Genomic DNA, 23,275 nt, shown 5'->3' with positions numbered 1-23,275 from the left:
ATTTAGCTCACTTTTCACTCTAATTTGATTTTTTTTTCCCCTGACAGTGTTATCTTTCAAGTGAGTTTGTTTTGCAGTATGTTTTCTGAGTATCATCTCAAATGAGATTCTTTTTGGCTTCCTTTCACATGTTCTTATTAAGTGGTGCTTACCCAGATGCTTCTTTTGTAGGTGTCCGTTACTGTGTGTCTGTTCAGTGTTTTCCTGGGAATCTAAGAACCTGAGCTGTTCTTTGGAGAAGCTGTAGCTGTTCAGTGTGACAGCTGTCAGTTAGAGATGTGCTTCCTCCTTCAATAGCCTGTTGAGAGAAGCTCTTCACACAGCTCTGATGATCATCCAGACAAGATTAGTGCTTGTGTTCACTGAGTCTTTTGATTTTTTTTTTTCTTTATTTGGTAATACTTGAAATATTTGTTGCCTTTTTTCCTGCAAAGGCCAAAAATATGAAATTATGTCGTTTCCACTAATAATAACTAATGACTGTGCCATAACTTTAATCTCATCTAGATCTGTGTATAGCATTAACTGTTTGTGTGGCTTCAATACATATTAAACTGGCTTCAGGAATTATTTTGACAGATATTCCAGCTGGAGCTATTTCTGTCTACATGCTGAAATAGTGAAACTCTCTGGAGCTGTTCAGAGGGGAATAGAGGGGAAAGCATGTTTTTATTAAAGCTCATGTTCAGTCCAACAGCAAAAATTCCTTAAACCAGCCAGTTTCTAATACCCAAAGCGGCTCTCCACAGGGGGTATTTATTTTCTTCTTATCTTGAAATTGGACTAGACAGGCCTGGGGTGTTTGTAATGGTGTAGGCCTGGAGAAGTTGCAGTGAAGCTGTTGGTACTGGTTCTTACCCCTGTACCTCTCCTTCCCAGCTGTGGTAACTGCGTGGCATCCCAGAGAGTCACACTATATGCCCAGAGGGAAAAGTGTCCCCTGCATGAACTGAGGTATCCAGAATCTTGTGTCAGTGCATCTTCTGTACTGCATTGCCCAGATGTTCCATGAGTTAAAGTGCAGCTACATTTTGGGCGGCTCGAGGTGGTTTTACTTCTGTTTGTCAGTGAATCCAGCTGACTCAGTAATTGTGGATCTGGTTTCTTTTCCAAACTAAGGCTTTAGTGGCCTTATTTCCAAAGATTTAGATGTGTGTGCCTCTGATAAAGATGTTTCAGTGCAAGACAGTTCTCTGGCACCCTTCATTGTTCCTGGAGGAAAATGAGCACCTCTGGAGTTCGGTGGTTTTTATAACCCCATGGACATGTAGTAGGGGTAAACCAGTTGTGTTCTGCAAGTATCAGGCTTGACTGATTGGCTTTTGTGTAAATTACTACTAATTTAATTACTACTAATAAACATCTAAACCTGGAGGAAATGAATTGTATCCCTTCCTCCCCCCCCATCTTTTGACATCCTGAAGGCCGTGTGGCCATTCCTGCTCTGTCCTTTGTCTGCTAAAGGAGCTACTCCTTTGTGGCCTCAGCTGATGGGTTTTAACTTGCTCTCTGCCACCACTGAGGGTTCAAGGATCATGTGTGCAACCATCTTCTTGGAATATAACGAGATCATGATCACAGTGTGTGGGATGAGCTCCTGGTGAATGGTTGATAATAGCTCAACCTCCCCAAAGCCTGGTTGGGAAGAGAGATGGCAGCTGTGCTCTTGGTTCAAGACAGTTGATCAGGTCTGTGCAGGAATAGAGGGAGTACAGAGGAATTCTCATCCTTAGAACAGTTCTAGGTGTTCTCTTGGTAGAGCTGAAATTGTGAATTAACAGCCATTCCATACCACTGCCTTTGCCTCGGGTTACAGAGGCACTGGGAAATGTTTGTGCTTAAATAGTTGGTGAAACATCATTATTTAAGAAATGTCTTCTGATGTTTTTCAAGGAACAGTGAGGGCTCCTTTTTTTGTGGGGTTTGGTGGGAGTTTTTTTGGGTTTTTTGTTTGGGGGTTTTGGGGGTGGGGGGGTTTCAGTTGGTTTTTTGGGGTTTGGTTTTCTTGTTGTTGGGGTTTCTTTGGTTTGTTTTTTTTTGTTTTGGTTTGGTTTTTTGGTTTGTTTTGTGGGGATTTTTTGTGGGGTTTTTTGTTTGTGTTTTGGTGGGTTTGTTTGGGTTTTTTTCTGGTTTTTTCTTTGTTTGTCTGGGCACTGCACTGAAGTGAGACACAATCTGTTGGTTTTCAAGGTTTTCTTACACTTCTGTTTTGGAAAAGCTGTTTGCCTTCCAGAGCTTTGTTTTCAAGGTTCATATGTCCTCTGTTATCAGAAGCAGTAGAAACTCTTTTTTTTTTCGGATAAGTTGGGTTTCACATGAGGAAATGATTCAAGGACCCAGATTTTATAGAAGTTCTTTTCTGTTCTCTCATTTTCAATCTTTTCCTGTTCATTTGCTCTTTCTGCTTGTCCATTTTCTGTTCTGAGAAATTGTTATTTTTTGCTTTCTTTCCCTGATGTTGATGTCACATCATCTTCTTTCAGCTTTGGTAGATGCCTCATCCATGGAAGGATTTAGGGCCAGGTTGGATGGGTCTCAACCTCGTGTAGTGGAAGGTGTCCCTGCCCATGGCAGGGGCTTAGAACAAGGTGATCTTTAAGCTCCCTTCCAATCCAAACCCTTCTGCCATCCTGTGATTCTTGTTCCAGCGGGAGCTTTAAGGGACCAGGCTCTCGTGAAGAGGCAGCTGCAGCTCTGGGGCTCCAGACCCAACCTTTGAGCATCAGCCAGGACTCGCTGCTTGTGTGCATGAGCTGCAAAGTTGAGTGGTACTGTGTATTTAATGCTGAAATTAAGTCAGCCATTTGCTTTCAGAGTATAAATCTAGAGTTTACAAAGTCTAGGGCTGAAGGTAGTCCGAAAGCAAACAGCAGTTCTGGAGGTTTCTTTGATCAGTGTCGTGGACTGTCTGTGGGCGGTGGTTAATGACACCCTGCTGCCCTTGACTGATACTGCTTTTTTGTTAAATGCACCATTCTCTCTGCATAGACTTCTCTTCAAAAATAACACTTTCTGCTCCTTTTCCCTCCCCCCTTCTGGCTGTCATTTATTTCTAAAAGTATGTTTGCTGTGCTGTCTATAGAGCAGCATCATCCTCACACCACTGCAGTGGTTCTCTCTGTCCTTTACTGCTCTCTCTTGCTGAGTAAATGCTTGTGATGGGAACAGAGTAACAGAACTGGGGAAATGTGGATCCAGCAATTTCATGAATTACTTCCTGGCAACATGAGATTTTTTCTTTCTGTAGGATTTGTTGTGTACTCATTAAAAACTGTTACATTTTGTCTGCTGTTACTGGGTGTTGTGTGGCTTGACAAATGGGGAATTGTCATTAATTATTCTGTTTCTTGCCAGAGGTATGCACAGTTTCCAGCAATGAAATGTGTTCATTCAGCAGCTTGAAAGAACTAAAACTGTTCTTGCATCTTTTCCCTTCTGCCCTTAATTCATGCAGCAGTTGTCCTCTCCAAAACATGGAAAGAAGGGAGCTCCTGCAGTGTCCGTATTAACAGAGCTGTATTTCAGTTAGGACAGGGATGTTTGATAGGTTGTAATTTACTTTTATATTGCTCTGTATGTTGGCATCACAGCCACTCAACGTTAGGACACTTCAGCAGTTCCAGAGTGCTGGTGACCCAGTCTGCAAAGGCCCCATCTGCCAGAATAGTTAGGCTTGGTATTACACACAGAGAAATGTTTGGTGCTCATTAACACTTAAAGGATGACTTCAGCTTTATTTAAGATCCTTTCTTATGGCTATTGTAGTCATTAAAGTGATAGGAAAAAGTGATTTTGTGCTTTGTTCAGGTAGGTAATGTTACCATTGTCATACGTGCTGTTTATTAACTCAGCACAGGAATTATTAGGGCCCTGTCTATGTTCTTTCCATGAGCCAGGAAATTGTTCAGGTTTGTATTGCAAGTGGAGGTAGAAATGAAGTAATCAAATTGTCTCTTTAGTGTTTGCAGAAGCCAGATCTGAGCAGTGACACGAAGGACAAGGAGTACAAGCCCCACGATATCCCCCAGCGGCAGTCGGTGCCGCCGTCCGAGAGCTGCCCGCCCGCCCGCCGCGCCAAGCGCCTGACGCCCGAGGTGAGCGTGCTGAGGGCACCCTGAGCACAGCACTGCGTGTGTGTGTGTGCACAGGCACAGCTGCTTCACTTTGGCAGGGGTACCTAAACATTTATAAATGCATAAATAGTGGGTAAGTATTGTCTGATGCTTTACCAAGTGTGTTACTGAGGTTCGGAGTTCTGGGAGGCTCTGCTGTGGAAGCTGTTCGTGAGTGTGGACAGTAGGGTTATGCTTTCAACATGATTGTGGATACTGTGGGGCTCTTAGATGAAAAGACAGGTGAGAGCTTCTGGAAATGAAGCAGCTTTGATCTGTTGTTCCTCAGTCAGTGAGCAGCACTTATTCTCTAAATGTGCTGGAAGGTTTCTGTTCGTCTCTCATGAGTTGAAGCCAGGTGTTAGAGCGGGGAAGATTTTGGTTTTAACATTAGCGCTGTTGTATTTAATTTTTCACTCCTGAATTCTATCAATTTGTGTTAATTTACCCATGCAATATAAGGAAGAAGTGTATACCATCAAGTCAGTGTGGTTTTGTACAATCTTACATGTCCTTAAGGAACAATATTTGTTTGGATAAGCATGAAATGTGTTGGTTATATCTCAGTATCTTCTGTGAGGACATATTTTAGGAGATCCCGTGTCTCCTTTGTTGCTGGAAAACAGTAATACTTTGGCTCCAGCCTTTCCAGTCTGATGATCATATCTCTAGAGAGTTCCTATTTCTTTTGTTTGAGCAGATGAAGAGTAGGGGAGGATATTCCCAGGAGAGGGTCTGATTAGTGGTGACATCATGAGTTAGGAAGGTCACAATTTGTTTCAGACTCTTATTAACTCCCATTGTTCTGGTCTTGGTCTTTATTAGTACGAATGGTACAGCTTAGCTGTTGCAAATTCTGCCTGTAATTATGCTTAGTTAATGAGTTGCAATTAAGGGTTTCTAAAGCCTTTCCACTCAAATACCTGGTTACAAGTGGTTTTATAATTCCGAGCAAACTTCAGTAGTTTGGGCTGAAACTTTCCATTTGAAGTGTCTGCCTGTGGTTGAAGGATACTTGTTGTCACGGGTCTCTTTAGAATTGACAGCAGGACAAATATACACTAAAATTCTGGCTGTTTCTCTGGCAGTGGTGTCAGATGGCACTGACAAAGAGGGCACATTTTTGTCATTTTGGGGGAAACCAACTGCTCATCCTTAGCCAAAAGGCAAGGCTGCCCTCTCAGCTCTTGCCCCAAGCATCACTGATGTTGTACACCTCATTTTTGTGGAAGGAAAATCCTTAATTAAGAACATAACTGGAACACACGGTGCTAAGGCTGAATTGAGCAACAGGGACTGGCTGGCTTAAGCTGTAATGTTTTAAGACAATAATTTCCCAAAGTTAGGATTTGTTAATGTGAACTTTGCTGTTCCATGTCAGTGCAGTCAGAGAAGGTTATTAAATCCATTTTATTCAACACTGAAGCTCCAAGCAGTTGGCATTTGCACTGACCTGGTTGCAAAAGAGTAACGTTTGGTTCACGTCTCAAGTTTTTGCTCTAATGAGATATAAAAGGATTTGTCTGTGTCTTAAACTGTGAATCTTAAATTCATTCTCATGTTTGCCAGTTTGATATTTCCTGCTTTTCAAAGGCTGACCATAAACATTTAAAAGAAGTGAACCACAGGGAAGTACTGTAAGTTTTTGTGGCCTGTAGGATAAGCGTTAGTTTGCAGTTGTGAGACATGCAGTTTTACCTTGCCCTTTCCCACCTGGGGAGTAAACAGTCAGGAGAAAATGTTCATAATGAGAAAGGAAAAGGACAGTGACTGTCTAGGCTGGTTTTGAAATGCAAAGGCTTTAGGTGCTTGGTGTAGAACAGTTCAGTGTGAAAGACCACAACAGTGCTGGGGAGGTGAAAGTGAGATGACTTGATGTGATAAAAGGCTCAGGCCAAACCAAGGGCTGCTCTTAGGAAGATCAGTATCAGCTAAAGCACAAAATAGAGGCACAGCTCAGAGGAGCTGAAGGTGCAGAAGTTGGGGCTCTGTCCCTGCACTTGAGGCTCAGTGCACACTGGCCCTGAGGCAGAACTGCTGCACACAGTGAACAACTTCTGTTTGTGCTTATCTTAAGCAGTGGGACCTCTGCCTGGTCTGATGGAGACATTTGGGCAAAGAGAACACGAAAAGTGATGAGGAAGTCATGTCAGCTCTGTAAAAATCCAAATCAAACAACCAACACCTACAAAAACCCCCAGACTGAATAAACAGTTCCCACCCTATGGAGTACTTGGCGCTGTATCCAGTCCTGCCTTAGACCTGGGCCACACATCCCATTTTTTGGGCTTCAGAGGGTGGCTGAGAGTGACTGACTTGTTGTATGACCTCATTTCCTTAAAAAATACAGTGTTGGAGAATCCTCTCGTAACACTGAGGGATTTGAGAATTGTTCTCCCATTATCTCAAAACTTCAGGGAAGAAATGTAAGAATTAAATGGAAGAGCATTATTCTGTGTTGAAAGTTTCACGATGTACCAACAAAGGTCCCTGCTTTGGAGACTGGAGCATGTTCTGCTCTTCAAGAGTACAAGAAAATCTGTGAAAGCACCGAGTTCCTTTTCTTTGCTTCTTAATGGGTCCCACTGAAAGCAAACCCAAATCCTGGTATCATTATTGGCATGGATATTTTGTAGGATTTGCTTTCAAATCTTCCATGTTGTTCCCTGCGTTATTTCTCTCTGAACTGCTTGTAAATAATTGAAGACAAATATATCAGAACTCCAGGTGCCTGTTTAGATGTAGTGGTTTGTAAGTATCAAATGGTTCTGAGTTTAATTGAAGTCCTCAGAGTTTCTCTCTGACTGTCACCTGGGCTCTGCCTTTTTCCTGGAACAAGGCAGGATGCAAGTCTCAAGTCCTTGTGGTACCTCAGTGAGGTGTTTGTGTCTCACACCAGGGAATCATGAAATGGTTTGCATTGGAAGGGGCCTTAGAAGCTGTTTAGTCAGGACTCCCATGGCCAGCCTTTCCCATGGCCAGCCTTTCCCACAGCCAGCTCGAGATTCCAAACTCATCACTCTGTGCTTGGGCAAGCAGCTGGCAGTGAGCATCTCCCCAAACACAAGTGGCAAACCAGAGTCCTCCAGCTAAGGTTGTTACTGAGCTAAGGATGGTTTTTTTTTCCTTTTTAAAGGCAACCAATGTTAAAACTGAGACTGACCCTCCAGAAGCCAGAACCCACAATCTGAGACGCAGAATGGGCTGTGCCCCTCCAAAGAGTGATGGTGGTGAGTGAAACACGGCGTGAATGCAGCTTCTGTTACTTTGTACAAACACGTTTTAAAACCAGAGTTAAAATCAGCAGTTGGAACTATTGGAAGTATTTTATAAAAGAACCCAACTTTGTGTTAATTTTAAAATTGGGTTTTGTGGTAAAAAGTTCTTGTATGGGTTTGAAATATTTTTTGGGTTTTTTTTCTTGTAAGTAGTTGAGTTTTCTTGAAGAAGATATTTTCAGTTGAAAAAAACTTATAATTTTTCAAACTTGGGTGTCTCTTCTGGAGCAATCGGAAATGAGATTGGAACCATGTTTTTGTTTGGTATTTTAGTCCATGAGCTTTAAATAGAAGAAACTCTTTTAAGAGTGTATCAGATATCAGACACTTTTAGGAAAGAATTTTGATTTGAAATCAGGAAATTAAACTCATGAAAGCAAAAGATAGTATGTTTTGAGCTTAATGATAAAATCCCCATAATATGATTAAATTGCTGTTATCAACAGTCCTGAGTTTGTTCTCTCCTTAAGAAGTAATTATTTGAGACTGAGAAACAATACTTAATGCCATCAGATGGAAGAATAAGCTTGTTGATAAATAATTTAGCCAAATAAATACAGGAGCAATTTACAACTACTTAATAATTCAAATTACCTGAGCAATCTGTCAGTCCCATTTGTTCATTCAAAATCTTTTTTTCAATAATTTGTTTAGATTATGGTGATTTGGAGTTTGATTCTTTTTTCTTCAAGGAGTCTCTAAGTACTAACCTCCCTCCCCCAAGAGCAGAAGGAAGAAGCTCTTTGTCGACATTTTTTAACATCACATGGAAACAAAACCTTAGCTTATGAAGCTGCTCATAATTTAATTAAAATTAATTGAAACGGCATATAAAATAGTAAAAAACTGTGGGCTGTGATAGCCAGTGCTGGCTCGTGGTGGTGTGCTGGGATTTTTGGATAACACTGGCTTCTGGAGGCATTGCAGGAGTTCAAGCCTTGCCTTATGCTGACTGAAACAAGTGTTGGGGGGATAAAAATTCAGCAAATGCCTTGGTAGGATGCAGTCTAACAAGCAATAAATAAATGGACAAGGAATAATAAATAACAAGGAATACTAAGCATTGAAACATTTTGTAATATTTTCTTTCTTTTTTTTCTGTTGCCCAGAGAAGGAAATACGCAGTGTGGTGAAACTCCCTGAGAAGAAAGAACTTTCTGGGGAGCCAGAGAAGGACAAATCCAAAGTCAGATCTAAAAAACCCACCAATGCTGTGAGTACCCCCTGCCTTCCTGCAGCTGCATGTTTTGCAGGCGTTTCTGGGTTTCTCTGGGCTGTGTAGTAAAACCTTCTGTCACTTCGTCACATGGAGGACTCTTGTCTTCTTCCTGGAGCCTCGGGGCTGAAGCACAGCAGTGTTTGTGCCTGCTGCAGTGTCAACACTGCCAAAGCTTCATGCTTTACAGACTAGAAATGACAGGAGGGTTAAGTTTCATTAACTAAAGTAACTTGTTTTCTGTCTCCAAGATACAGTCTCAAAATAAGCATTTTGAATGCATAGTCCAGTGGAAGTGGTTCTTGTGTGACCTGATGCCTCTCCACTGCTCCTTAACCCCAGGGGAGCTCCGTGCAGGCTGTGGCACATGGCACTTCCACAGACCTGCCCCTAATTCCACAATTTCAGCACTAAATTGGAAGCTTTGTTGTTCAAACGCATCTTACAAAACCAGCCCTGTTCCTGCTCCAGCTCTCCACATGCCACCAACTATCCCCCAAAACCACCCCCTGAAGGCAGTGGTACTTGTCTCACTCTTGAGAAGATAATGCTGAGGTTCTTTCTGCCCATGCCACGACTTGGGTCCCTCCTAAAGCCAAACATGTTCTCATTCAATCCACACCTGTAGCTGCTACCTGAGAAGGAGGAGTGCAAATACCAGAAGCCTGACACCCTTACCCCCCAAATGAAACAAGCTTGTGGGGAGGAGCAGGAGATGCTGCTGCTTTTTTTAACACCATAAGGCGAGAGGTTCTGCCTGTCCTCATGACTGTTCTGTGTTTGGGAAGAGCATTCCAGGCTATTGCTGGTGAGAGTTGGATGTAGGACAGGCAGCGGAGAGCCCATCCCAGGTTGGAGTGCCTGTGCCTGTTCCTTGGGGCTTGGGAGCTGCTCTACCAGAATTAAGAGCTGCCCCCCTACCCAAAGCTCTGCTCTGGTGCCTTCTCTGGGGAAAACAAGGAGCACTCCCAGCAACAGGAGCCCCTTTCTCTCCAGATTTCTGTCTTCCAATGCGATTGGTCTCGGAGGGGAATGAAACACCTGAGGCTGCACATGGGAAAAGGGTTTGTGAGCCCCCAGCAGGTGTTAGGTTATGCCTGCCAAGGCCACAGTGCTGCTGATGTGAGCTATCCTGGCACTTGGTCAAGTCTTCTGGCATTTGGGAAAAAAAATGCATGGAAGGGCTTGCAGCTCTTGTGGTCTTTTCTTAAATTACAGAGGGAGGTATTTAAACTGTTGAAAGAATATTCAGGGTGTGTTTGTCTCATTTCCATTGCAGAGCTAAGGTAAAAATAAGCTTTGGGAAGTGTCCCAGATGAGAGTTACCAAACTGCTTTCACCCTGAGTTACCTTCAGTGCTCCCATTCCCACTGTGGAATTTTGTGTTGCAGGTGGATTTGTATGTGTGTCTCCTGTGTGGCAGCGGGAACGACGAGGACCGACTCCTGCTGTGTGATGGCTGTGATGACAGTTACCACACCTTCTGTTTAATTCCACCCCTCCATGATGTTCCCAAAGGGGACTGGAGGTGTCCCCAGTGTCTGGCTCAGGTAATCTGACAAATCACTGCAGTTAGGCTTAAGGCTAATATGTATTTCGTGGTTTCTTTTAAACTGATCACAGGGATAGAAAATATAATTTTTTGTTATTTAAGGTTGTGCAAACAAGGTGATAGAGGTAAAGCTAAAATGAAGACTGGGCATGCTTCATATTGCAAAGCTGACACTTACTGTTTTGAGCCAAAAATTGGTGTGTCTTTGAAAAATATTCTGGATTTTAGCTGACACCTTTCCTCTGTACTTAAAATTGGAGTTTCACTGGGTCTTCAGTGTAGTGGTTTATGGATCTTGTCCTGCTTAGCTCTATTAGAGTAAGGAGAAATTAGGCATATTAATTCATTAATGTTTATGCAGATTTATAAATAAAAATTGTAATTTGGTGAATCAAGTAGAGTTTCTTCTTCTGACTCTGCCCTTTGGGACAATGTTTTCATTTCAGTGGTGTCCTGCCTTCTTACCCCTCAGAAGCCGTTACAGGAGCCCATTTGTGTAAATGTGAGCACAGTGTTGTGTTAACATGTTATAGAAACGATTGCCTTTTCACTTGCAGGAGTGTAACAAGCCTCAAGAAGCCTTTGGGTTTGAACAAGCAGCACGAGACTACACCCTCCGCACGTTCGGGGAAATGGCAGATGCCTTCAAGTCAGACTATTTTAACATGCCAGTACACGTATGTTCCTGCTTTATCCTGATGTTGTGTAGAGTTCACTTTGTGTGGTTAGTTAAAATAGATAACTCTGGGGAGGGAGGAAGGGAGGGACTCTGGTTTTGAATGGGATGAAATCCCAAATCAGAGGTTCTCATTTACGTCAGTGAATCCTGGTTCTTGCTGGTGTCATGGTTTCTCGCTCCACCAGCTGCTCGTGTTTTTATTTGGTTTTTTCCCACTTCAGAAGAAGTGTCTGTAGGGAAGAGAGCTGTGACTGTCAGCCACTCCTGAGAGAACAGGGCAGCAGCATCTCCTGGAACTACATCTCTGCTGCAGTTGTTTTTCTCTTGTTGAAACAATTTTAAAGTGGGGAAAAGCTTCAAGCTAATGGAGATTCCTCCCTGGGACAGCTTTGATGCACATGCTTATCTACTGATTCCTCAGTACATGCTCCCTTTTCTTCTCATACCTAGATGGTCCCCACTGAGCTGGTTGAAAAAGAATTCTGGAGACTTGTCAGTACCATTGAAGAGGATGTGACAGTGGAATATGGAGCTGACATTGCTTCAAAGGAGTTTGGCAGTGGCTTCCCAGTTAGAGGTGGGAAGTTTAAAGTTAGACCAGAAGAAGAGGTAGGTCTTTGAGTTCACTGTGAACGTTTTTATTGCAGTTTTACATTTAATAACTCCTTGGTTCAAAGCACAGTAATGGAATTGGGTTACAAAGTGCTTGTTTTGTGTATCTGGCAGAGTATTTGAAGAAGAGAACTACACTGGGGTTTTGAATAAATAAAACTTGTTGTGATCAGCCATTCAAAGCCACAGGTTTATTCTAGTAGTTAATAAATAACTTCCAAACCAAATAAAGGTCTCATTTTAACAAAGCAGGTCAGGGCAGGGTTGTGAAACAGGCAAAGACAATGTGGGGTTTAGTCTTTGAGTCATTAACCTGTTTCATATATTCCTCAGTTGAGGAAAGTGCTTTTCTTCTATTGCTCTTTAGCACTTTTATCTGCCTGGGTTTTTCACTTCCTGTTGTATAAACCTGTGACCATTCTGTTCAATTTTCAGGAATACCTTGATAGTGGCTGGAATTTAAACAACATGCCTGTGATGGAGCAGTCTGTGCTTGCTCACATCACTGCGGACATCTGTGGGATGAAATTGCCCTGGCTGTACGTAGGAATGTGCTTTTCCTCATTTTGTTGGCATATAGAAGACCATTGGAGCTATTCCATTAACTATCTGCATTGGTGAGTTTGAGGAATAAACCCAGTCTAGGAAACACTCTCGCTTTCCTTCCCTATTGCCCTTAATTAGTGGACTAAAAGCAGATTCACAGAGCTCAGCCGAAGTAACCATTGCTGTCCTGTTGCAGCAGGGTCAAATCTGACAGTGTAATTCCTACATTGATTTACTTTTGGACAAGAGGTCATATTTTGGAAAGAGACATCCATTCCCAGTTTTAAAAAATCCATGAGAGATGCAGCAGATACTCCATCAAATGTTTTATTATACTCAATGTAAACTAAAAACCATGCGAGTTTTCTTTTAAAAATCATCCAACTTCAGCTAACAACTCAGTTCCGGCACGTTTTGTCTGTTAGATGGATCATGCTGTCATAAATCCTCTCATCAAGCCAACACTTGTCAGCTGTAATCAGGACAGATCTTTGCCATCACTTTGATATTTTAAATAGACTGAGCTTCTTGAACTTCTCACCTTGCAACATCTTTTCTGGAGTCTGGATTATGGTTGTCACTCTTCCTGAAACCTGTCAAGCTTTTTCTCTTTCCTAGTTCATATGAGTATTCAAGCAGAATGGTAAAACCACATCTCAGCTGCTGTTCAGTGGGTCCCTTTTGGTTGTTTGTTCAGTTGCTGCTCCTTGAAACAGCAGCTGCTGCAGTGCAGCCCAAGAGCCAGTGACTTAATTCACTTGCTTTCATGGTGCTTACTGTTATGAAAACAAATGTTTGAGGGTGAGTGAAGGAGTGACAGGATTACATGGTAAAAATTATCTTTCTTGTCATGTGTTGCTGCTTTTTTTTTTTTTCCTCATTGTCTGAGTCTTCAGTCAGACTGAAAACTGTGGGTGGGAGAGGAGCTTGCAGTACAGATTTCATTTCTCTAGGAGAGTTTCCCTGTTCTTAGAATGGCTTTCTGTCCTCCATAGTGTGCCCCCAATTGCAGTATTGTCTGCAGAAGGGCAGAAAGGTGTCAGTGCATACGCGTACATGTGCACACACGTGATACATCCGGACACGTGTGAAAGTTGCTTGACTTGCTTTCCATTTATTTATCCTCCAGTGGGAAAGTCCTTGATGTCTTTACACTTGCAGATATTCTTCCTTATTTCCCTTCAATGCAGAAGTTTAAGTCTGCATTGGAGAGCAATGTGCAATTGAGGTTGAAGCTGTTCTTGGCCAGAGCAGTCTGAATAACCTGATTCTGCAGAGACAGTGCTCCAAACTCTGAAAAGACTCCAAAAGGCAGGACTGGTTCTTGGGAGAGTCCTAGGGATGGTGTGTCCATCTTCAGCGTTCCCATGGGCCTTGGAGGAGCCTATGTCCTGGTGCAGTGTTGTGAGCAGCTTATCCCAAGTGACCCAGGCTGCAGCAGCAGAGCTTTCCCAGGGTTGAAGACCATAGTCCTTCTACAGAACTCTGAGTCCTATGTTAGTTCTAGAAATGGTAAAAGGGAAAAAAACCCCAAATCTTTGCTTCTAAAGATGCTTGGAAATAAATAAGATGTCAGTCCTGAACAGAGGAAGAACGGCCATCACTGCTCCTAGCGTTTCTACGGGCAGGGATGTGGAGCAGTCAGGAGGCAGAGCAGAAAGGCCTGTGACCTCCACTGCTGCTCCCTCGGGCTGCTGGCACCTCAACACCTGCATTAGACCTGTCTGTTACTTGTTCCCCTGAGGTCCAGAGACCCCCAGTTCCAATATCCTGCTCCAAGTTTAGCACAGTTTGTATCTGTCACCCATTCCTTGGTGCTGGCACCTGTCAGGGAGCAGAACTCTTGACTAGCCCAGTCCAGACACAGGATGGTTTTTAGCTGCATCTGTGGCTGGTCTTCCTGGATTCCTAGAGTTGTTCTGGGATGATGACCAGGTCCAAGGCTGCGGAGTTGTCCCAGGGATGGTGGCCAGGTTCAAGGCTGCAAAGTCATTCAATACTCTGTAACAACAATTTGTGATACCTTGTGTGGGACTGCCCCTCCATAGTCCGTCCTGCTGGCTGCCCTCTTCCCCTGACCCAGGGACTGTGTGAGTACAGGAATGAGCTCCTAGGGATGAGGAATAGGCTTCTGGATTCACACTGCACTCTTTTCTTTTGGAATCCTCCCAATTGCTTAATGATTGATGGAAGAAAAGAACACTGTTGGGTCAGTTTTAGTCTGCCAACTCTTCAGAAGTCTTGGAATAAGGTGATCTGTCTGTTTTCCTTTCTAAATACCTTTTCTAAACTCATTCTTTATAAGGCCCTGGAGGCATTTTCATCTCAGTGCTGCACTGAGCCAGTGTCAGCTTGAAACAGTATCTGCTGGAACACATCTGCATCCCCTTAATTCTCTCAGCTGGCTTGCATCAGGTTAAGCCGGTGCAGAAAGTTCTTTGTTCCTACTCTGGATATGGATTTTTTTTTTCTCCTTGAAGTCTTGCATAATTTGGAAGTTTGATTTCTACTTCCTATGTGTTGCTTTTATGGCAGTTACGCGTAAGACAGAAAGAGCTGGCTTTGGTTGTTGGACCCAAGAGGGAGTTTGTGTTCATGGGAAAAGACAGGCAGCTTATGTTTTGAAGTTGTGCTGGAATCAGCAGAACTTCACTGAGGACTTCGTCAGACTTTTTCTCCCTCCCCCAGAATATTTGAAGTACCTGCTCAGAAGTGTAGGCAGTTAAAAACAGGTCTGGAGAAGAGGGACCTGTGTAAAATGTGAACATTCAGGAAGGTACAGAACCTTTGCATTCCTTCCTGGTGATATGCCCTTCCTTTGACATGGTGTGTTTTAAAGCAGAAGACTAAAAATGTAACTTAAAGTTTGCTTATATTTAACTTTTTTTAATAATCTTGCAGGGGGGAGCCTAAAACGTGGTATGGAGCCCCAGGGTACGCAGCTGAGCAGCTGGAGGATGTAATGAAGAAACTTGCTCCAGAGCTATTTGAGTCCCAGCCAGATCTCTTGCACCAACTTGTCACCATAATGAACCCGAACACTTTGATGGCCCACGGGGTGCCTGTATGTGTCGGACTCCTGTGCTACTCCCCCAACCCAACCCTCTTTGATTGGAACGCTACTTAAAGCTGATAATTGAAGCCACTTTTATTACAGAGGTGGTGTGGTGGTTTCCATGTGTGTTGCATCTTCCTTATCCAGTAAAATGTGCCAGTGTGAACAGATGGGCAATGGCATTGTTGCCTTTGGAATCGACTGGCAGACTCTTCTCTGGAGATCCATCTTGGATATTTCTATTTCTGTGTCTCAGCTGGAAGGTTTAGGCTTTACCTTTGAAACAATGGCAGGAGCTCTTGTATGTCTGTTCAGTCAGACACTGTTTTTTTGGCACAGAGTTTCTGTCAAGGGCCCAAACCCCATTCTTCCTTTATTTGTCATCCACATTCTCTTATTTTTCCTGGATAAGTCCTTAGGTATTTAAAAAACATTTTTTCATCAAATTTCATCTTATTCCATACTAGATTATTCATGGGAATTATGTCCCTTTACAACTTAATTGGCTTTTGATGAGCTGGCCTTGGGACTTGAAGGAAAATCTGGAAAAAGTAGCAAAATTTGTGGTGTCTCCTATGATTTGGTAGCCTCCAAAATGGAAGGATGCAGGAAGAGACCTACCTGCTTTCATGCTGACTGTACAGCCCCAACAGTCTTAGATGAACAACAGTATGTACTTTAAGGTTCCCAATTTCTCTTCCCCTTCAGCTGCACATTGGAGAGAGCTGGATCTGTGTTGACCCTAACCCTGAGGTGTGAGGAGCACAAGGCCCAGGCAGCCAACCTAGAGCTATTCAGAGTGGGGTGTGGCTGAGTGGAACCCTTGGCTTTCTGGGGTTTTACATGGCACTTTATCAGCTGCCACTTGTAATTCTTGGGCTTATGGTTTCAAACTCTTGGAAGTCCTCACCGAAGTTACTGCGAGTTGGAAACCCGTGTTCTCCTTGAGCCGCCAGCTGTGTTTGGGTGTGAGCTGACGCTGGCCTGTCTGTCCCCCCAGGTGTACCGAACCAACCAGTGTGCTGGGGAGTTTGTGATCACCTTTCCCAGAGCTTATCACAGCGGCTTCAACCAGGGCTTCAACTTTGCTGAAGCTGTGAACTTCTGCACCGTCGATTGGGTACGTTCCAAACCAGTTTTCCCCTAAGTGAGCAGTTCCAAAGCTGTTCCTAGCTGGTGTACAGCTCTGATTTATCGCTGATGCACAAGTCTAGGCCACAGATCAGAAGGAGCCTGTTACTGGCAGCATGGTGTTTGCTGAAAGGGTTTGTCATGCACTGAACTGGGGGCTTCCTCTGGTTCAGAGGATTTGGTTTGGAATTATACATTAGGGCTGATGTAGCTTTTGCAGCACAGTCTCGTGCATGCCTGGAGTATGAGATGCACCAGTGCTACTGGAGTCTGCTCATTTTTGTGTCCCTGAGTTCCATTTCAAATCAAAAGCTGGAATGGAATTTCCTAATTTATTGCCCTGGGAATTCTCTAAGAGGTACTTCATGCAGCTGCAAACCAAATCCAACTTGGATATCTTTTCTGCTTTAGCCTCTGTGGTAAAGTCAAATGATACATGCAACACACGCTAATAACAGTTAAAGACATTGATAGTCCTCTTGTGGGGGAAAAACATAGGAATTGCATCTCACGTGAGAGCATCCTCTTGGATAGCAGAGGTACTCTCGGTTTTTAGGGAAGAACACCTTAATGAGAAGAGAGCAGAAAGTTCTCAAGTTCAAGTGGAAGGTTTACAGAGCAGTACATCATTCCCAGTAAGCTTCACTCAGCTCACTGACCCAGCAGAGATGGACACACATTACAGCTATTAGGTTAGAGTTATTGAATAAGTTCTCTGTCTTCTTTAAAATAAACATGAATGGAGGACAGTTGGTCCTAAGTTACAAGTAATTTTACCTTCACAGCAAATGACTCAGACACACAGTGCTATCTGATCTCACAAGGACTCTTTGAAGCTTCTGATATTTCAAATTACTTCTCTTGTGATTTTTTTTTTCCCCAAAAGGTCTTGGCTATTTGTAAGTGTAGCCCTATTACCGCAGGCCTGGGCCCCTAGGGTACATCACCGTGTCCCGCAGCCATAGGGAGGAGGAGGAGAGAAGATCCAGCAGGCAGGAATTGTGCAGCAAAATTGATTTATTTAATTATTTTACAAACTCTATTTTATAGACTTTTTTTTCATAGTCTAATTGGACAAAGGATCAGCCACCCCTTGGGGGTGATTGGCTAAAATCCTAAAACATCCATTGTCAAAATATTTTTCTACTGTACCATAAACAAGACTTCTCAAGGTTGCAGGTGTTTGGTTGTTTACATAACTCTGCTACCTCTTCTGTGAGAGAGAAAAGTCTCTCACGGACTCAGAAAATAGCAAGAAAATCCTTTCTAGCAGCATTTTTGTATCCACAAAGCCCAACTAAAAAGGTTGCTAGATGTAAAAAACATTACTTGGGAGATGACTAATCTTGCAAGAAAGTTTTCTGCACTTGACTGTGCTCACGTGTCAGTTGGTTTAGTTTGGTTTTCCCCCTTCCATGAGTTTCACACTGGACCCAACACAACCTCATTGTACCCTGAGCATCACTGTCTGCCTGGCCTTAAAATAGAGCTGAGTGACCTGCCCAGCTCAGGCTGCTCTGCCTGCAGCCATTTAGGGATGTCAGTGGTCCCTGAGCCAGCAGTTTCTCGTGCTGCAGCACAGTTCATGTCAGGGAGAAGGCCCAGGGTGCCCTGCACCTGCCTGGGATGGGGCATCCCTCGAGTGGTGGAAACAGGCCGGGTTTACGTACTTGTCCCGATGCTTTCTTGGCCTCACTGCATTTTTATCTTGGATCTTCTGAGCCCACTGTGGTTTAGTGATTTAGTAGCCCTTAATTACAACCTCTACAAGAGAGGGCACCTCCCCCAGCTACCCAGCTCACACCCACAGAGTCCACTGGGAAAGAGCCATGAGCATCCCTGTTGTGCACAACTCGGGATCTTGATTTCTCTAGTTTTACACTCCAAAGTATGAATATTGTCGCTAGAAGGATTTGTCTTAGCCTTTCCTTGGGGCAGTTTTTGGTTAGTAGCACGCAGAGTTAGTACCTTGTTGTCGTTGCCCAAGTGCACCCCCTGATGCTGTGTCTGCCCCGCAGCTGCCCCTGGGCCGGCAGTGCGTGGAGCATTACCGGCTGCTCAACCGCTACTGCGTCTTCTCCCACGACGAGATGATCTGTAAAATGGCTTCCAAAGCAGATGTCCTGGACGTTGTGGTGGCATCTACAGTCCAGAAAGACATGGCTATTATGATTGAAGAGGAGAAGAGGTTACGTGAGAAGGTTGATAAACTGGTGAGTTGTAGGAAATAATGGTTTGGGTGGGAAGGGACTTTAAAGGTCAACTTATTTCATCCCCTGCCATGGGCAGGGACACTTTCCACTAGACCAGGTTGTTCCCAGCCCTATCCAACCTGGCCTTGAACATTTTGAGAGATGGAATTCATTACAATGAATGAAGTAACAGTTGAAACAGTGATATGAGAACATGCTGGTTTTTGTACCAGGGTGTCAGAGGCTTAGAGGTACATAGTCCCTTCCTAAGTTGTGGATTTCAGAGGACTACCGGGGTAAAGAATCATTGATCATGCACCTTATTTTAGTACCTGCCCTTTAATGTTGTTCAGAATGTCACTTTTAAGGTAATATTTGTACTTTCAGTAATATTGCCAGAAAAGCTGATTTTTCATTAACCAAGATTTCTGTCTACCTGGCTTTAATATCTTATATCTAAACTTCATTGTTCTTTCGATAAATTTACCTTCTGATGTTCTAGCTTGGAATAACCACCTCTTTGTAACAGTCACTTCTTCATTAGGCTTTGGTGTAACACTCTTGCAGGGAGTGACTGACTCAGAGAGGGTGACGTTTGAGCTGTTCCCTGATGATGAGCGACAGTGCCTGAAGTGTAAAACCACCTGCTTCATGTCAGCAGTTTATTGTCCCTGCAAACCTGGGTTGTTGGTGTGCTTGTACCATGTCGAGGACCTCTGCTCCTGTCCCACCTACAAATACAAACTGGGGTAAGCTTGAGGTAGTAACTAACACCATGATCTGGAGATAGTATTGTCTGTGCAGATACTGTGGTTTGGTAATCTCTGCTGCCAGTGGGGCTGGTCTCTGTTTCTGTTTCAGCCCTTTGCAAATCCAGTGCCCCCACAACAATGGGACTGTTTTGTGCTCACACACAAAGCCTCTTCAGCATTCAGCTCTTCTTGCTCTAGAATGGCAAAAATTGCTGGCTAAGTTAGTTTGCATTTTTATTTATAGCAACCAGGTCATTGTCCCTTAGATCCAGTCCTTGCCAAGGAGTATTGTTTTGCTGTTTGGAGCTTTTCCTTCCCGTTGTTAACTTCCCCGTGCTGTTTAGTACGTTTTTGTCCTGTATGAATGTAGCTTGCTCTAAGACAGTTTCACAATTCCGTAATTGTCCTGCAGAAATTGCCTTTTCAAGCAATTGCAGCAATGAAACTGTCTCAAAAGGAACATGGTGTGGTTGTATGGTCTTAATTGTTTAACCCTGAGTGCACAGCAGCTTATTTCTCTGTTGTATGGACCAACACATCTTAGAAGTACAAAATGATTTGGGGCTGGAAGGGGCCTTAAAGCTCATCTCATTCCATCCATGCCATGGGCAGAGACAGGCTGTTCCAGTAGTCCAGGTTGCTCCAAGCCCCATCCAACCTGGGTCCTCATCTTGGTGCCCCTCCTTCCACCCTCCTGCTGCCCCGCAGTGTTGCTGGAGGTTTGAGGTGTGTGCTGCCCGTAGGTACCGCTACACCCTGGAGGAGCTGTACCCGATGATGAACGCGCTGAAGATGCGCGCGGAGTCCTACAACGAGTGGGCTTCCAACGTCAACGAGGCCCTGGAGGCAAAGATCAACAACAAAAAAAGTGAGTATCTTACCTGCTGCCTGTAGCACATAATTCAAAAGGGACTTTTCTTTTCAGTTTTTAGTTTCTGAACCGTAGCAACTTTTTTCTTCTGTGTCAATCAAAATAAATCATTTATCACTTCATGTTTTAAAGTAAATATTTGAGCTGTTACAGTCCCAGAAATGATGCTAAGCTGTCTCTGTGACAAGACTGTAAATCACTTTGACACAAAATATAGCTGAAGTAGAAACAGAAATACATTTAACAGGTTGTGTTTCTAAGCCTTACCATGGAAAATGCATCACAAAGGGAGACTTCTTAACTTAATATCTTTTCCAACAGGTCTCATCAGTTTTAAGGCTTTGATAGAAGAATCAGAAATGAAAAAGTTCCCAGACAACGACCTGCTGCGACACCTCCGGCTGGTGACGCAGGACGCAGACAAGTGTGCCTCAGTGGCCCAGCAGCTGTTGAATGGCAAGAGACAGACCAGGTAAGTACCACTCCATGTCTGCAGCAAAATTGGGGCATCAGAGATGGATGTCAGTAGCCACTGATGGATGCTAGTGCTCTGCAAGACTTAAAAATTAAAAGAATCTTTGTCTCCTCAGCAGAGCCATCTTTGACAGGGAGATTCGGTTTTACTACATATAATAAGTTGGACATCCTTGGTTTTCAAATCTCTTCTTCCTCTGTGTTTGACAGTTAATCTGTAAATTCATTCCAGTGTTCCCTGAAAAGGCAAAAATGGTGTGGTATGTCCAGACAAAGTAACACTCTGCAAGATACAGTCCCCTTGTCTTTGTGCTATGGGCACTGTAAATCTGCCCACAGTACAGGTGATATTGTGTTCATTACCCTCTGTGTTGTGGAAAAACAAAGTGCCTTAACTCCCTGAGCTGCTGCTTGTGGGAATGTTGTATGAGAGCTCTGAAAAAATACTTGCTCTTTACATTGAATCTTTTAGATGGGTTATTTGCTCAGGGGATTTGAGGATAGGGCAGAGTTTGGGTAACATGTTCTTTGTGAACTGCCTGCCTGGTCTCGCTGGCACTCTGCGTCTGAAATGAGTTGAAAAGAGCCAGAACAGAAGGCCAAGGCTGGTTCTCCTCATTGCACAAATCTAGTTATGCCTGTATAGATGTAAGAGCCTTTCTCTCAGGATTCATGAATTGTCATCTTCTGTTGTGTCATTCTTCACCCTTAGATCCCAGACTGGTTTGGGTTGGAAGGGACTCATCCCATTCCACCCCCTGCCATGGCCAGGGACACCTTCCACTGTCCCAAATTGCTCCAAGCCCCCTCCAACCTGGCCTTGGACACTTCCAGGGATGGGACAGCCATAACTGCTCTGGGCACCCTGTGCCGAGGCCTCCCCACCCTCACAGGGAAGAATTCCTTCCCACTGTCCCATCTAACCCTGCCCTCCTTCAGCTGAAAGCCATTGATCAGGGCACCCAGACTCACCATGGGCACACTGAGCCTTGCGGGATGGTGGTTTCTAAGAAAATGTTGGGTTTATATATGTGGAGGACAGTATTGCTCATGTCCAACAATCTTACATGTGAATTACTTCATAAAAAATTGTCATTTGTCCCATCTGGAGAATTTTCACTCATTTCTGCTTCTTTGAACAACATGGTGTTTATTGGAGCAGTTGCCTTTTGTGCTGGTAGTGATGCCTTCTCCTGGTCTTAAAATCAAGAGTCAAACACGGTTAGAAGGGGAAAAGGACATTTTACCTTGGTATTTATTTTAAGGATCCTTAGGTGAGCACGTCCAGGTCATATGCACTGAAATGCACCCCACCAAAATGCCCACCCAAAAAGATCTGGTATAACATTCTAGGTGTTACTAATTAGCAGATCTATCAAAGATTCCCCAGTGAGAGGCTCAAGTGAGGCCCACTCCCCAAGGAGCCTTCCCCTGGATGGTTCTATCTTGGTTTACAGAATGTGTTCTGGAGAGGACCTTGGGGTCTGGGGCACACTGATCCTCAGCTACGAAGCATCTAAAATGTTGAGTCTCTCAGCTTGACAAACAAGTCCAAGAATGTAGGCAAAAAGCACTGAGAGTACAGAAGTTGTAAAAAAGGTATAACAGGGGTATAAAAGAAAAGGCAAAAAATCTTCATGGCATCAGTAGAACTGCACACGTGTGGTTCCTGCATGTCAGTTGCCTCACCAGGACTCGTGTAGCTCATCACTCCTGCGTTCTTGCAGTACTTTGAAGGCTGGCTTGGAAGGACTTTGGGGGTGGAACGTTCTGCTGTCACACTTAGACGTGATTCTTGTCTTCCTTTGTGGTGATCCCTGTGTAAGTCTTTGTAGTAGGAACTTGATAAAAATTCACCTTTGCTGTCTTGCACACACAGGAGGATGAAGCCTCTGTCACAGCAACATAAAAATATTGCAACAAGGAATGAGAAATTCACAGGCATGACTTCTGCCAGATAGGGGATTTCCAGCCCAGAGACTTGAGGCACCATCATCAAAGGACTTGTCCACTTCTGATCTCCTCCTTCATTTGGTGTTGAGCCATCTCTTCTTCTGGCATCCCCAGTCTGTGTTCTCCTATCACTGGTGCTTTTCAGGTCTCCCAGTGCTGAACTAGGAGCAGCAGCCAGGCCATTCCCAGCTTCTCTGTGCCAGATGAGTCCTTCCTGCACTGAATGTGTCCCTGACTTTGTTTGACCTGGGGAGAGCTGGGAGCAATTTTTATCTTCATCTCCTTGACTAGGTGTGTTCTTTTGTGAGCATGAGAGGCTCCCAGCCTCCCTCACAGCTGGGCCTGCCAGCTCCTGCAGCATCCCAGACTGGGACAAGTAATTCACCCAGTGCTGCTGCTGTACACAGTGTCAAGGCACTGCTTGCATTGAGATTCTTATTTGCTCTAGAAGAGGTTTTAGTCCTTCTTGCACCGTTTCTCCTTGGATCTTTTTTGGCATGTTTCTGGAGAAAGTCCAGTTTCATGTCTTCATAATTTTTAAGTTTTAAAACCCATGTTAATTGATTTTTTTTTCCTTACAAGATTGAAGTGGGGGATGCTCATAACTTCTGGAGAAAGAAATAAGAGAATTATCTGCTTAAAATCTTCATACATGTTACATCACATGCAGATTCATGTGCCTGAAGCTCCCATCTGCAGGCTGATGGACAGCCTCCATCACGCCGTGTGCCAGGTGTTGGTTAGGAAGGATTGTGGATTCTTCCTAAAATTTGGTTTGTGCTTTTGGCAAACTTTCCATTATGGACTGACCATTTCGGTCTGATTCTGAGTTTGGAAGAGGCATGCAGGGGA

The 23,275-nt window shown here is 43.8% G+C and overlaps 1 protein-coding gene across 1 annotated transcript in view; it reads left to right on the top strand.

Annotated features, from left to right (window-relative positions):
• KDM5B (lysine demethylase 5B) overlaps positions 1-23,275 on the top strand; it is a 55,783-nt gene that overhangs the window by 16,162 nt on the left and 16,346 nt on the right. The window contains exons 5-17 of the mRNA XM_048327899.1: positions 3,960-4,094; positions 7,249-7,342; positions 8,500-8,603; positions 9,998-10,156; positions 10,716-10,835; positions 11,288-11,446; positions 11,885-12,066; positions 14,897-15,059; positions 16,051-16,170; positions 18,200-18,394; positions 18,941-19,122; positions 19,869-19,993; positions 20,318-20,468. Coding sequence (XP_048183856.1) covers positions 3,960-4,094; positions 7,249-7,342; positions 8,500-8,603; positions 9,998-10,156; positions 10,716-10,835; positions 11,288-11,446; positions 11,885-12,066; positions 14,897-15,059; positions 16,051-16,170; positions 18,200-18,394; positions 18,941-19,122; positions 19,869-19,993; positions 20,318-20,468 — 1,889 coding nt within the window. The remainder of the gene's footprint in view (positions 1-3,959; positions 4,095-7,248; positions 7,343-8,499; positions 8,604-9,997; positions 10,157-10,715; positions 10,836-11,287; positions 11,447-11,884; positions 12,067-14,896; positions 15,060-16,050; positions 16,171-18,199; positions 18,395-18,940; positions 19,123-19,868; positions 19,994-20,317; positions 20,469-23,275) is intronic.

Source organism: Corvus hawaiiensis, chromosome 24 (assembly GCF_020740725.1).
Source record: "Corvus hawaiiensis isolate bCorHaw1 chromosome 24, bCorHaw1.pri.cur, whole genome shotgun sequence".
Classification (NCBI taxonomy): domain Eukaryota; kingdom Metazoa; phylum Chordata; class Aves; order Passeriformes; family Corvidae; genus Corvus; species Corvus hawaiiensis.
This window is presented reverse-complemented; position numbering and strand designations above follow the sequence as displayed.